This window comes from Gossypium arboreum, chromosome 7 (genome assembly GCF_025698485.1).
Source record: "Gossypium arboreum isolate Shixiya-1 chromosome 7, ASM2569848v2, whole genome shotgun sequence".
Taxonomy (NCBI): Eukaryota; Viridiplantae; Streptophyta; class Magnoliopsida; order Malvales; family Malvaceae; genus Gossypium; species Gossypium arboreum.
The window spans coordinates 103,333,797-103,349,942 of record NC_069076.1 but is presented as its reverse complement, the minus strand read 5'-3'; the positions used below and the strand labels follow the sequence as shown (position 1 = coordinate 103,349,942).

The window sequence follows — 16,146 nt, the reverse complement described above, 5'->3', positions numbered from 1 at the left end:
TTAAAATTGAAAAAGTAAAAGGAACTAAATTTGACTAATTTGAAAATTATAAAGACTAAAATTAATTCAAGTAAAGTATAGTTACTAAATACAATACTTGCTCAAAGTACAGGGTCTAACCGCAGAATTTGACCAAATAAATTAGCATAACAGGTCCAGCCTTCCTCCCAGAAGAAAACGATGTTGTTTTAACAGGCCTAAACGCCATACCTATACGCCTTTCATCAAATTATGAAATAGAATTTTCACTGCGGTGACTGGAACAGAGATTCAAACTGAGATCGATCAGAGTGTCAGATTCCGGTCAGTACTGTCAAATTCATAAACTCTTAATGAAATTTTTACATAAATAATTGGGTTTTGGGAGTTTTCTTTTTTTTAATTCATTTCGAATGGGGAATCAATTCATGCTCTTTTAATTTTTCTTTTACACATTTTGACGAATAGTTGGCGGGCTTGAAAGCTGAAAGCTTTTGCTTCTTGGCATTAATTCAATTATAATTTTTTTATTTTTTTTCCTACCTGTGATTTTGGTGTGCCAGATTCTAGATCTTGAGGAGCCAAATTTTCTTCTTATCTACAATGCTTCGTTCAATTAAATTCAATTTCTTCATCCCAATCTATATTGTCATCTTCATTGTTAGCAGCTCAATCTTCAGTCATGGGAAAATGCAAGTAACCTAAAAAAAATGATCAATTTTTGTGTCAATCACTTCTTCGATCTTTTTTTCACTTGTAAGATAAGAATGTCGCTGTTTTCCCTTCTTCTTTTTTTGCAGGCTAGACGGCGCCGTTTTGAATGTTGGAGAGGAGCTAAAGGCGGAAACTTTGCCGCTTAAAATGGGTTCTCGAGTCTATAAACTGCAAGATCTGAAATCATTAACTTGGTACGAAGTGAAGATCTCGTATCCAGCTTCCGTATGTAATTTCTTTACTATGATTTTGCCTATTTTTGGCGTTTTCAGTTTCAAAAGCTGAGCTTTGATTTTTTATTGAAAGATTCCCGCTAGTTTTTCTTTGCAACTGAAGAAAGGGGATTTAGAATCTGGGTTAAACAGGAACAGAAGATTGTTGAATACAGAGAAGTTGATATTCAAGACTGATAATCTTGACTCCATTAATGATCAGGTTTTAGCCTATGCTGATGAACTTTCTTTTGATGCAAATTTAGTCTCCAATGTTTGAAATATTATATAGAATTAAAGTAGTTTTATATGCTTCTGTAACTTTTTGTACGAGTTCGATGGGTATATTTCATGTTCCATTCTCATTGATCATTGATCATTGATCATGTATGTTGAAGACGGTATTCTTGATCGATATGATAGAGATGTCGAACCAATTCAGAACTGCAGTATATGACAAATACAATTATATTGGTAAATTCAATGATTGGATTGTTAAGATATTAATCTACAAAAAAAGTTACGGAAGTCTGTAAATCTACTTTAGTTTTACATTAGGATTAAATCACTATTTGGGGTCTGAACTTGGCAACTTCTCCTGCATTGGTGCTTAAACTTATTTTTTGTTCAAGTTAGACCTTGAACTTGGGCAATTGTTCTCACATTAGAGCCTGAACTAAACAACTATTCCACATTGAGGCTTGAACCTTTTTCTTTGTCCAAGTTAGTCCCTAAACTTGGCAATTTGTCCCATATTGGGACCTGAACTTGGCAATTACTCCCACATTGGGGCCTAAACTCGAGGGTTTTCAAGGACTAACTTGAGCAAAAAGAAAGTTCAAGCCCCAATGTGAGAAAAGCTGTCAAGTTCAGGCCCCGAAAAGTGATTTAACCCTTTACGTTAATGTAAGATTGTAAGTGGATTCTTCATACACACACACACACACAGAGTAATGCTAAAGAAGCTCGGTTTTGCTCAGGGCGGATTGCACATTTTGGTGACTGTGGAGCCCGAAGGTTTTGTGGCAATACCCAACACAAAGGAAAGAGAGTTCATCATCTTCAATATAGGTAAGCCAACTATTTCCTAGCTCCTTTTAGCCCCTTTTGATCCTGCAGAGGGTTCTTTGAAATTGGTTAGGGGAAAAGTTAGAAATTTGTTTTAACATAATCTGATGAAAATGATGGAAGGAAAAAAATAAAGCAGATCCCGAAATAAATGCGATAATAGGTGGTGGTTGTGATGAAAAATGAATATGGTTGAAGAAGACGAAAAGTGCACTGGTTGAGATAAAACATCACAGTAGTGAGTAGCGGAATAAATTCAAAAATTTACCACCCATTCCGAGAGTAGTTTCGGTTTTCATATGCTATGACACCTTGCTAGTTATGTTACTACGATATCATAAGCTGCTTCAGTTGTAGGACCTAGTACATAAAATGGCTGCACGCCGCTTGAAAATACCATTCACTGATATATCACGCACCTAGAGACTAGTAACACATTGCAATTAATTCACAAGTGAGGCCAATGCGCACGGCAACTTGTCATTGTATTCTGAACCTGATTCAATCTTCTTCAGTACTTCCCTAGACATTTCGTTTTACTGATTCACAACATTTCCACATGATATTGAATAAGCCATCTGCATCATTAAACGCAACCTGTTCTGGCATTTGCTTGTTTGTTTCCATCTCTTTCGGCACTCGTTTATATACCCCTTTGACCCATCCTTCTCATGCAAACACCAGTTTCATATTCACAAGATAAGATGTCTTATGCTTAGTATGCTAATAAGCTCGATTTTATTTTTCAGTTTGCGATGAACTGTTGTTGGGCATCCCTTACTATGCATGGTGGGTCGTAGCCTTTGTCGTGCTGTGTTTAGTATCGGCATTGATTATTCCTAGTTATCTGCCATCGTATCTGCTACGAGACCAGAATGTTGCCAAGCAATCTTGAGACATTGTCGTTTAAGATGTATAAGTAATGATTGTATGATTGCCACCATTTGTTAATTGTTTATGTAAGAAGAATCGTTGCTGTAACCAAATTTTCAGAAATGTAGCTGAACCAACTCTTGGGAATGTCAAACCATTTTTGCCTTAATCATCGTTTATGTTCGGTTCAAATAACCCTTTTGATTTGTATTCAAGTAAAGCCTTTATTTTCAAGTGGGAGGTGTATTAAGAGTTCACTTATATCGGTTAAATATAAGTTCAAAGATCAAGGGTTGGCTATTTTATTAAATTGACCAAAAAAAATTTAATATTTACAAAAATGATCTAGATTCAAAAACAATCACCAAAATGACCTGAAAAGAATAGTAGAATGGGATTTTGGTTTGTCAATGGCCGGCATCAACTTTTATTTTGCACCCATGATTGCCTAATGATTGTGTTAGGCTTTAAAAAATTGATTTTTTTAGTTTTGGCCTGTCAATGGCCAGCACCAGGGTATTTTTTTTAAATCGTATCATACTGGTATACAAAAATACTAGTATTTAAAAAAAAAATTGGTGGTGGCCTGTCAATGGCCCACACCAGTATTTAAAAAAAAAATTCAATTTTTTTTTGTGCTGGCCTGTCAATGGTCGGCACCAGTATTAAAAAAATATTCAAATTTTTTTGTCTTTGACTTGTCAATGGTAAGCACCGAATCTGAGTTTTAAAAAAATTCAAATTTTTTGGTGCTAGCTTTGTCAATGGCGACACCGATATTAAAAAAAAAAATCAAATTTTTTTTATGCTAGCCTATCAATGGTAAGCACGAATCTGAGTTTTTAAAAAAAAATTATCTTTGGCAGATTAATGGTCGGCACGATATTAAAAAATCAATTTTTTTTGTCTTTGGCTTCATCAATGCCCTGCACCAATATTAAAAAAAAAATTCAATTTTTTTTGTTTCTAGCCTGTCAATGGCCGGCACCAGTATTTTAATTTTTTTTTTTTTGGTCTTCTAATGACCGGCACCAAATTTATCAAATATATATATGTATTTTTTCTTTCATTTGAGTTTTTGTTTGCTTTAAAATTTTTAGTTTTTTTTTTGTTAATAAGAAAGCGAAATTTTTTTAAGATGAATTCTCAAATTGCGAAATTTTTTTAAGATGAATTCTCAAATTTTGTTTGTTTATGTTCATTTTGATGGAAAAATGATAAATACAACTGAGGAAGGCTATGTATTTCGAAGTCGGAAAAAAATAAGAATGAGATTTAACAGACGTGTTTCGTTGTCGGATTTAAAACGGAAAATCAGTACAAAGATAGCAAACCATTGCGGAAAGTAAATGTTGAGACTGTTTACAAATTTCCGATTTCAACTGATCCGCTAAAGTTCTCAGAAATGGAGCTTGAAGATGATGATGATCTAGGGACAATGATAGCAATTTATTGCCCCCTTGAGATAAAAAATCCCAACCCAATTGAGTTGTTTGCGGAGATAGTTAACCAAATCCTATTCAAGTTATAATTCCAACAAGCCAGCACTCTAGAATTGATTTTGATTTTAACATCTCCTGGGAAGATCAGTCGAGTTTTGGATGGTCAATGCCAACTCCCGAAAATCCAAACACCGGCGGATGTTCATATAACAATCCCAAATCCGCATCCTCATCTAGAGATCCATCCAGAGGTGTTGGCCACCATAGAAGATGGTGATGAAGAGTCTGATAATGATAATCAGTCCCACCGTGATCCAAATGATAATTTTAGTGACCCCGATTTGGATGACATCCCTGAAAACATAAACAAGGAAGGGCCGGTGGAGGGTGAAAATGCAAACCCCCATTCGGCAAGGAACACGGGCCCTGGTATAGTTATAAGAAATAATCTGAGGTCTTTCATGAGCAACATGGATCCTGATGCGGCTCTAACACCCGAGTTCTCGAAATATACAAATATTATGCCGGCTCACGTACTGCATGAAGAATTCAGCGATGAAGAGTTGTTTGTAGGACAACAATTCGATAACAAAAAATACTGTTTACATGCTATAAAACAACTTAGCTTGAAGTTAGGTATGGATTATAAAGTAACGAAGTCGACGCAGTCTTTGTACGTAGGAGAATGTTAGAAAGCGTCAAGTGGTTGTAAATGGCGTGTCCGAGCTGCGTTAATGCAGCGGACGCAGATGTGGATGATAAAGAAACTAGAAGGTCCACACACATGCACATTCGCTCGTATGTCACAAGACCATGGAAAGTTAGATGCAAAAACTATATGCAACTGCATCATTTCTTTGGTGAAATAATCGCCCACCATTCAGGTGTCGGTCTTTCTTGCGGACATGCAAGCTCGATTCAAGTATAAAGTGACGTACCGAAAGGCATGGTGGGCAAAGCAAATGGCGATGCGAAAGTTGTATGGTGACTGGGATGCATCATACAACGAGCTTCAAGGGTAGATAGTCGGGATGCAAGAGTATGTGCCCGAGATAGTGACTAATTTACAAACACTGTCGTATAAAGGCCTGGACAGGGAGATACAATTGGGAAAATAAGTTTTTCACCGATTATTTTAGACGTTCGAGCCGTGTGTTAGGACCTTCTTTCACTACAAGCCGATGGTGCAGGTGGATGGGACATGGTTGTATGACAAATTCACCCAAATACTCCTAATTGTTGTTGCACAAGACGATAACCAAAATGTACTTCCGATCATTTTCACCGTCGTAGAACGTAAATGTTTCGAGTATTAGGAATTTTTCCTCACAAATTTACTGATGCACGTTGTCAGAGAAGACAATATTTGCATTATATCAGATAGATCGAAAGGATTACTTGCTGCAATAAGGCGATCGGGGGTTCCGTGGAGGTCTGTTTATTGCATCCGGCACATCATGGTAAACTTTCATAGAGATTATAAAAATAAAGATTAGAAAAAAGAACTCGTGAACATGGGTAAAAAAAAATTTATTTGTATTTATTTTAAAAAATACTTTTCAAATTTTTTGTTGTTTTTAAAATGATAGTTTCAAATTAAATATGCAGCTCGTGAGTTAGAACCGCAAAGATTTAGGCAGAGGTTCGCGAGGCTTGAATCTCAGATGTCATCTTTACCAACAGATCTCCGGACATGGTTGGGTAGCATGGAAAACTGGCAATGGACTCAAAGTTACGATGAGGGGTTTCGATATGGGCAGATGAAGTCCAACTTGGTAGAGGCGATCAACTTTGTATTGAGGCGCACACGCCATCTCCCGATTTCTGCTGTGTTCTCGGCAACATTTTATAGGTTAGCAACATTGATGCCTAAGATGGTGTTGAGACAAGCTAAGCAGATTGAGGCCAGGCACATGTACGTAGAGGCCATCCGAAAGGCCATGGCGGTAAATAGTCAAAGGGCACAAACAATGAACGTTGAATTGTATTCGCACGACTTGGAGACTTTTTGAGTTCAATAGTACATCGGTAGTCGTTCGGGTCTTCCACTTTGGTCTTACATAGTTGATCTGCGAAACAGACGATGCGAGTGTGGAATATTTCAGACTCGTCGATATCCGTGTGCGCATGTTCATGCACCGTGTGCGAGAGCAAACTTAAATGTTGAACAATTCATAGACGAGATCTACACGTTGGAACGCACATTACGTATATGGGGGAATGAATTTCCTGTAATGCCCGATGTCTCAAACTGGGAAGTTCCACCGCTTGCTTTCGAGATGGTGCTTGGCCGTAGTCTCCGCAGACATCCTAAAGTTCGACCACAATCGACTAGAATTCGAAATGACATGGATGTCAGGGAGACGGGTGAACCCAAACTGTGCACTGTGTGTCGAACAACCAGACACAACCGATCAACATGCCCACATTGTGTCTATGTTTCCGTTCAATCGTCTCATAATGCTGGACCAGAGCGATTTCTGGATCCCCTGTTCCAACTTTAGAAATTCACCATAAATTTTACAAAAATAATTAGGTGGTGTACTTTATATGTTTAGAATCCTTATTGAATCTAGTTTTAATGGAAACAAGCGGTATAGTCATATGAATTTTGTACAGAGAGAAAAGTGGTTCGTAGTAAGTAGAGGCCAGTGTAGTCAAATTCTAAAATAGGGATAACTTTAACTAATAAACTGTACTAATTGGCTAAGTAAAAAATTCTAGAAAAAAATTAATAGATATATATATGAGTCTAGTTTCAGGAAAAATTTACGAATCTTAATTTCGAGTTTTGAAACTCGAGAAATGAATTTTTAAGTAACCATGACGCAGAAAACAGTTTATTCCGAAAATTAAAATAAGTGATTTAGAGTTGTTTAAAAGGTAAGATAAGTTTAGTAACACCTCAAGCTTGACTCCGGTGACGGTTTCGGGCATGGAGGCGTTACAAGGGCTATCTGTAAACGGCAATACAGTGACTGGGCTTGGAAGAGTGCCCGATCCATGGGGCACTTGCGAGCGGTTACTTGGAAGGGTGCCCCGGACGACGAAGAATGACGATTAACACATATTAAATTTACTTGGTTAAAACAAAACTTCTGACATATTCCGAGCAGTCCAACACAGATGGACATTATTTACGTTGCGAGAGCGTTTATTCTTCAACTTATAGGTGGGATACTAATGCCGGGCGTAAATAAAAATAAAGTCTCAATAATGTATCTCCCCTTACTAGAAGATCTGGAGCTTGCCGGAAGATTTAATTGGGGCTCTGCAGTGTTGGCATGCTTATACCGCGAGCTTTGTTGAGCAACAGAACCGTCTAAAAAAACAATGGGCGGTCGCTGCCTTCTACTGCAGTCTTGGGCATTATATCGAATGCCATTTCTAGCATCAGTAAGCCACCAACTGTATGTCTGGCCACTTGTTAATAGGTAAATATATAGTTCAAATTTTCCATCTATTTTTTAATTGTATACTCTAGTATACTCGTTTTTTTCATATTGAAAATAATACAATATTTTCTTCTTTTTTTTTTAGATGGGCAGCTGTACCGGGAATCGACCGATCATTCACGGTACTTATGTACCGTATGATGATAGAGACTCATTCTGGGGATGCTGTAAAATACGATTCCAAAATTTTTTTTTAAATACAATAATTGCACAAGAAAAAATTAAATATAACGTGTTCTTTATATTATGCAGTTCATATGGATGTCATATAATGAGTAACATATCGCGGCACTCATACCATCATGGGTTACCGAGCAGCAACAGTTGTTCGTGTCAAATTTGCCGTTGATTCATTTCCATATGGTGGAGTGGCACGATGGAAGTCGGGTTTTGAGGCAGTTCGGTTGCACACACCTATCCCGAACCCTCCCGTCAACATCAAAGAATCATTGATAGGCCAGCACCAAATTTTTTTTTTAAAAAAACTCGTATTCTGGTGCCGGCCATTGACAAGCCAGCACAAAAAAAAATTGAATTCTTTTTTTTAATACTGGTGCCGGCCATTGACGGCCAGCACCAAATTTTCTTTTTAAAAACTCGTATTCTGGTGCCGGCCATTGACATACCAGCACAAAAAAATTAATTTTTTTTAATATTGGTGCCGTATATTGTCAGGCTAGCACCAATTTTTTTTTAAAACTCGTATTCTGGTGATGGCCATTGATAGGCTAGCACCAAAAAATTTTGAATTTTTTTTAATACTGGTGTCGGTCATTGATTGACCAGCACCAATTTTTTTTTTAAATTCATATTCTGGTGTCTGCCATTGACAGACCAGCACAAAAAAATTTTGAATTTTTTTTATATTGGTCTTGGCCATTGTGAGCCAAGACTAATTTTTTTAAAACTTCGTATTTTGGTCTTTGGCAATTGGTAGCAAGACCAAATTTTTTAAAACTTGTATTCTGGTGACAGCCATTGATAGGCCAGCATCAAAAAAATTTGAAATTTTTTTTAATACTGGTGCAGGCCATTGACAGGCCAGCACCAAAAATTTATTTTTTAAAAACTTGTATTCTGGTGCTAGCTATTGACAGGCCAGCACCAAAAAAAATTTAAAATTTTTTTTAAATACTAGTGCCGGCCATTGACAGGCCAACACCAATTTTTTTTTTAAATACTGGTGTTTTTGTATACCAGTATGATACGATTTTTAAAAAAAAACCCTGGTGTCGGCCATTGACAGGCCAAAACCACATTCTACTATTCATTTCAGGTTATTTTGGTGATTGTTTTTGAACTTAGGTCATTTTTATAAATATCAAAATTTTTTAGGTCAATTTAGTAAAATAGCCTCCAGGGTTTGTTTGTGTATATAAAATGTAGTATAATTTTTGAGGTAAAGTTTTTTAAGCAATTTTTTTAGGCATAATGATTTATTTGATCCTCTAACTTTATAAAAGAATTATTTTAGCCTTCCATTTAATTTTTTTGTTTGTTTTAGCTCTTAAACTTGCATTATTTATTAAATCATCACAACTTTTATTAACTTTATTGATGTAGCATCTACGTGGTAGACTATTTGTATGCATGTAAGTAATTAATTTTGTTAAAATTAAATATATTTTTTAACAAATGTTGATTTTTTATTCATTTTGAAGGTAAAAAATTTAAATAGAGGTAAAAATATTTTTCTATTATAAAATTAAAGAGTCAAATAAATCATTATATTTTTTTATTAATATAGCTATTGCGGCACTGAAATTAAATAAATATATTTATCATTATTGTCGATACAGTTTCGATATGAATCATATTGATCGTTATGTACATCAATATCAAGGTTTCGATAAATATTTAGTGTGTTTTGACCATTTAAATGTCATCCTGAATCACCTTTTGTCCGGGTTGGGAAAAAAAACTTAAAAACAGAATTAAATAGGTTAGATCTATCCTTATTCTCTAACAAATATTAACTCAAAAACAAACGCATGATAGTAGTATAATTCTTTTTTATTCCATTGTCAGAATTATACACAACATAATAAATTAATTTGTAAATATATTTGTTTAAAAACGAAATATGTCAAATTGCAACGACTATGAATGGTGCAATAGACTGAGAAAAACTCAAAAAGCTGTTGTGGTGCACGAATGGGTGTGGCTTTTGAAGCCCAGATTTCATTGAAGTAAAGATCTCTGACCAAACAGCGGTTTAGGGGCCGGATGGCCTCACCTATAACTGCTGATGGAACAAACCATCCGCCCCTCAAGTTGGAAGGCTCCTTCGAAAATTTCAGGCCTTGAATAATATTATTTTGGTTTGAGCAATATATTTTGTTATAAAACTTATATTAAATAATATTTATATTAAATCATTAATTCAATAATAATTAAATTAATAATTTAAAACCTAAAAAAATTATCAAATTAAATAATCTAATCCAAAATATTTTTAAAATTTATATTTAATATACTAAAATATTTATTATAGTATATTTATTTTTAAAATTTATTTTTAAATAAAATTAATCTAAAAATAAAATAAATAATGGGTCAAGTTGGGTTAAATTTATTTTTAAATTAAATTAAACTTGAACAAAAAATAAATTTTCTTTTTAAATAGAACCCAATTTAAAATCATCTAAATATTTTACAATTGGATCATACCATGAGTACCTCTAACCTCCCGTCCAAAAATAAAATAACAAATAGGTGGTCCACGTGTCCACAACCCTATACTTCTGCATTTTGATTGGTGTCGGTTTTAACATGAACCGGTATCCAAAGCGAACTTTTAGATCTTCAATGCTGGAAAGTTGACCGTAGAAACTAACCCCCCTTGTTTTTGGCTCGTAGACGGTAGAACTTAGCTGTTTACAGGGAACTTTTGGTTAAACTATGATATTAGTAGATTTAGTCCCTATAATTTAATATGATTATTCAAGTTCTGAAATTTAAATCCTAACTAGATGTTATCAGTTAAATTTATTAAATTCTGTTTTCAAAATCTTATATGGCAACAGGCAGATATATTATCACACATAAAATGTAATGCTAATTTTTTATTTCCATATATTACTCACGAAAAAATTAGTTAATTAATTTAATGGTCCTTATGTACATCAAGGTTAAATTTTCAAAATTCTAAAAAATATAAATTAGAGAACATTGACTAAATTTATAACTTTATACATAGTAAGGAACTAATAATAAAATCTAGCCAAATGAATTCAACTATTACTATTTAGGTCATGACTAAAATTCCAAAATTTAAAAATATAAAAACTAAAATTGACCAAATAAAAAGTACAATAACTAAAATGACTAAATTAAAATATAAAACTCATAATGTACGCATAACACGGGAATAATAGTAGAATTTGACCAATATTTTTTAAGGAGGTAAGACTTAAAATATGAATTCTGAGACTAAAATATAATTTTATAATTATATTATTTGTAAAGGAACGAAAACTGAAATTCTACCATTTGGACCAAGCTCCTGGCACTGCCTGTGTACGTGGAACTACACTCAGTTGCGGAAGACAAAACGTAGTAATTTAAAAAAAATAAAAACAAAAATGAATCTAATCAGCAACAAAAGAGAACCGGAGAAAAGCATGAAATGTTACAAATTATAAACCCCATAAACATATTATTTACTGTGTATGCATGCAAATTTGGATAAAAAAACACACCAAACCAGACAGTAAATTCAACACTTTTAGATCGAGATCCTTCATATTCCAAATGGTCCGCAGCTCCTGGCGGAGTATTATGCTTACCTTGAACGTAATTATGGATCCACAACAACGCGGTGATGGCCGCCACGCCGCACCCACCTGAGAACAAGAACCCAGTTGTGACAAGCAAGATGGCTAGCCCAGCTGGGACGAGAACCGGACTGAACAACACCATGAGTGGTGTCGCCATGACAAGAGCGAAAACCGTGCCAGTAAAGGTTAACCCTGACAAGAAAAGCAACATTGCCCCCAGTGTGGTTGCCGTAAAAAACTTGGCCGTCTGGCGAGGTGATGGAGCTGAGTTGTTGAGCTTCCGAGTTATGGTCTCGCGTCTGTTTCGATCATTTGACAATATGAACGGCTCTGATTGTCTGGTCCGATCAACGACAAAAAAATGGGAAAGAATGTGAGAAAATGAAAGAGGAAGAGGAATTGAGAACTTGTAAGGAGGGTGAGAGAATGGGATGGTAAAATAACCCTAGCAGATCCAACTCGATAATATAGGATGATTTGTTTTTTCTATATCGGATTTAAGAGTACAAATTTTCATTAAAATTTTCAGTTACAATTGTATTATTTTAAAGGGACTAAAACTGAAATTTTATCATTCGGGACCAAGTCTCCGCCTCTGGCCGTGGAACTACACTCTAGACAAAGGAGAATATAATGTTACAAATTATAAACCGCAAAAACATATTATTTACGATGCATGCATGCAAATTTGGATAAAAAACACACCAAACCAAGCAGTAATTAAATTCAACACTTCTAATTCGAGATCCTTCATATTATGATCATATCCCTAACTCTACTTGCAAGCTTATTTCCTTCCATATTCCAAACGGTCCGCCGCTCCTGGTGGCGTATATTACGCTTACCTTGCACGTAATTGTGGATCTAAGACAATGCAGTGATCGCTACCACGTTGCACTTGTTAGGATCTAATATCTTTGGTGTAGTATTCTCGTCCATATGTATTTGTGTTTTTCGAATAAATTGGTTTAATGAAATATGCATCAATTTCATTAGTATATTTGTATATTGTCGTCAACGATTTTTGCACACAAAGCAAGATGAAAGCAAAGATTAAATTACTGATTATCTAACATTTAACTAATATTAAGTGGTCGGATAGTAATGTGGAGAGACTGCTTGTATTAATAGATAATCTAAATATGTCATCAGTTAAATCGAGATTGAAAATTTGACAAAAAAACTAATATGTCGTCTATCAAGTCTAATTGGGGAGATACGTTGTGTTGGGTATCGAAATAGATGACTCATAGAAGATAGAAACATAGATGTGATTGACTAAATTTGTTTATGAATTTATTAATTTCTGTCAATCATAATGTGGCATACCTTAATTCTGAATAGATGATAGACTATGAATGCGTGTGTAACACCCCTAACCCGTATCCGCTGCCAGAACAGGGTTTCGGACCATTACTACCATTTGCAGATCACTAAAAAAAATTAAAATACTTACCGATTCAATGAATCATATAAAATAAATATATTACCATTCAATCAACAGTTTGGCACTTGTATAAGCATCAAACAACAACATTGTTAGTATACTTGCACATATCTCATATAAATTCAACATTGATATATCTATTTTCTCGACATGTCGCACTTGAGTTTAATAATAGTCTCAATTACATAAATTCCTTGTATCAACATATCAAAGATAATCATATATGTACATGTCATGAAACATATCACGCTCTTACAGTTTCTTCGCAAGCATATATCATTCATTTCATTATATCAATATTTTATGCTTCATCATTTCCATATATTTTATGTATATTTATCCTGGTAATAACTTATATCAAACTTAACATAAATTATATTCCATGTACTTATACTTATTTCGTTTATCCATTTTCATAATTATTTCATACAACGCTTTTGTACATATATTTCCATATGACCAGTTCTTGTAAACATTTCACACAACCATTTCATATAACCATTCGTCATCTGATACATTTTACCTGAATATTGATTGTTCAACAGATGTTATAGCGTCTCCCATCCACGGTCTTATTTATCTTTGACGTGATGCCATAGTGTCTTTCAACTATGGTCTTACTCATTTTCTGTCATTTTGCCATGGTATCTTTCAACCATAGTCTTATTCTTTTCATGTCACGTTGCCATGGTATCTTTCAACCATGGTCTTACACATCTCATATTAGGTTGCCATGGTATCTTTCAACCATGGTCTTACACATCTCATATCAGGTTGCCATGGTATCTTTCAACCATGGTCTTACACACAGGTTGCCATGGTCTTACACATTTCATATCAGAGAGCACACTCCATGAACCTCATCCTTACAATGGGATTACCGGTCAGGCTAAATCACAGTAATATAAACTTGTAAGTATTGTCGGGACTACCGGTCAGGCTAAATCCCTACAACGACAATTACTCTAATGAGCTTGGATCCGAATTACCGGTCGAGGCTAAATTGAACCTAATTCGGATTACCGTCCGGCTAAATCCATTTTACACATATTCTTGGAGGGCTATATCGAGGATAGGATCACCCGTCCGAGCTAGATCCTTTTTACCATCAATTCCTTTTCAGAGATCTATCAAATTTTCCTTTCATTCAACCGGGATTTCTTCTCCTTTTATCAAATTTATCATTGTTTCATAAATTTTCATACAATGAACATTCAAATCATATTCACATAAATAACATACAATGTCAAGCATTTAAGAATACAATTCAAGTTACGAACTTACCTCATTGCTTGTTTGTGTTTATAATTTCATTAATCGATATCTTTTCTTTTCCACGATCAAGTCTCATATTTGAGTCGTCCAGATCTTTATAAATAAATTTGATCATCATTTTCATTCATTTCATATTCTAATGCATTTAATTAATGCTCTAGGCAAAATTACCATTTTGCCCTAAACTTTAATTAATGACAATTTCATCCTTAGGGTCGGAAAATAAAATTCTTGCAATTTAATCCTCATTTCCAGCTATTATTCTCATATATATTGATAAAAATCCATGAATTCTATAAAATATCAGAATTTTTCATAATTTCAACACTTTTTCAATTTAATCCCTAAAACATGTTTTCCCCCGATCTTGAACTAAATTAATAATTTCATTCAATTTTGTAATTTAAATAATAAAATAATCCATTTCATGCAATTTGGTCATTTCTGAAATGTTTACAAAATTGCCCATAAAGTTTTTGTAACAGCCAAATTTTTCAGTGGTGTCGGAAACAGTGATTCGAGATCACTAAATTCGACGAGTAAGTTTAGAAATTTTAATAAATAATAATTATAGGCCAAGCGCGAACTTAAAATAATTATTTTAATTAGTGAATTTTGCGATTTTAAAAGAATTAATCGAGTAAATTTGGTTGAAAACGAGGTATCGAGACCTAGGATTTATAAACCGAGCCATAAATATTTTTATAAATATTTATGGAGTGTTATTAAGTTAGTATTAAAGTTTCGTTAGAAAATTTTAACGTTTGGTTAGTCAATTAATTAAAAAGGACTAAATTGAAAATAGTACAAAATTTATTAAATTGTGATTAAATAGTTTAAGTGATTAAAAAGGAGAGATTTAAAAGGCAATTGGACCCAAATTGTATGGGCTGGACGGTTGGGCAAGAAAATCAGCAAAAAAGACAAGGAGAAACAAGGGCAAAATGGGAAATTTTGCAAATTAAACATATAAAACAAGACAAATTTGAAAAATCTAGAGATATCATCATTTTTCTTCAGCAAAAATGCCATGGGAGGTCTGAAAGCTGCTGGTTTTTCATACTTTGACATATGTGAGTTCAATTCTTACCCTTTTCTTTGAGATTTTTATGTTTGTGTGACTTTTACAATTAGGTCCAAGTGTTTAATTCATTAGTTTTTGATTTTATGAACAAAATTAAAAGCTATCATTGATAATTTTTAGCTGTTTATGATGAAATAAAATGAATTTTAAGCTTTGATTTTGTTGTTTGATGATTTTATCAAGTAATTTCAATAGAAATTGATTTTAGGACCTAATTGTGAAAAATTTGTGAATTAAGGTTTAGTGTTAAAATTCTGATTTTTAAAGATTGTGTAATAGTTTAGAATGATGGAATAAAATGTTAATTGAGAAAAATTAGCTTAATAGATGGGCTAATTGAGCAAGGACTGAATTGTATGACCTTTGAAATTTAGAGGAAAATGGTAATAAACATCTTGAACTAAAACAATATTGGACAGCAGAAGTAGACTAAATTTGAAAAATCACCATAAATTGTAGAAATCGAATTAGAAGATGAATAAAATATGAAATTAAAGCTTATTGAGTCTAGTTTTTCATAGAAGAAACGGTGTAAGCAATGGATTTGTAAATTATGAGATATAATGAATTTTGTGAGACAATGTTAGAATGAATTCGGGTTCCCTTGTTTTGACTTTGGAAAATCACCAAAAATTGGAAAAAATTAATTAGAGTCTCAAATTTATATACTTAGAATCCTTAATGAGTCTATTTTCAATATAAATCAATGGAAACATTATCCGAGTTTTGTACTGTGATATAATTAATTTTTAGTGAAGAGAGGTTAGAACTGTTGGATAGTGAAATAGAGGAAACTTAAATGAATAAACTGTACTAAT

General features: G+C 33.9%; 2 protein-coding genes across 4 annotated transcripts; one reads left to right on the top strand and one right to left on the bottom strand.

The window, feature by feature from the left end:
- Positions 1–148: 148 nt before the first annotated feature.
- Positions 149–3,041, top strand: LOC108471476 (uncharacterized). Of its 3 annotated transcripts, XM_017773089.2 has the most exons (6): positions 157–303; positions 543–671; positions 780–918; positions 1,000–1,128; positions 1,886–1,976; positions 2,723–3,041. In XM_017773089.2, exons 2-6 carry the CDS (start codon positions 583–585, stop codon positions 2,866–2,868), a joined length of 594 nt encoding a protein of 197 aa, XP_017628578.1. In that variant the 5' UTR covers positions 157–303; positions 543–582; the 3' UTR covers positions 2,869–3,041. The 3 variants fall into 3 exon arrangements, with proteins under 3 accessions (XP_017628585.1, XP_017628578.1, XP_052886834.1); XM_017773096.2 differs by lacking the exon at positions 543–671 and having other exon boundaries at positions 149–303; XM_053030874.1 differs by lacking the exon at positions 2,723–3,041 and having other exon boundaries at positions 1,304–1,954.
- An 8,153-nt stretch (positions 3,042–11,194) lies between these two features.
- Positions 11,195–11,733, bottom strand: LOC128295462 (oleosin Ara h 15.0101-like). Its single transcript, XM_053031048.1, has 2 exons — positions 11,450–11,733; positions 11,195–11,258 (listed from the first exon to the last, which is right to left on the bottom strand). The coding sequence occupies exons 1-2, from the start codon at positions 11,731–11,733 to the stop codon at positions 11,195–11,197; spliced, it is 348 nt and encodes a 115-aa protein (XP_052887008.1).
- Positions 11,734–16,146: the final 4,413 nt, after the last annotated feature.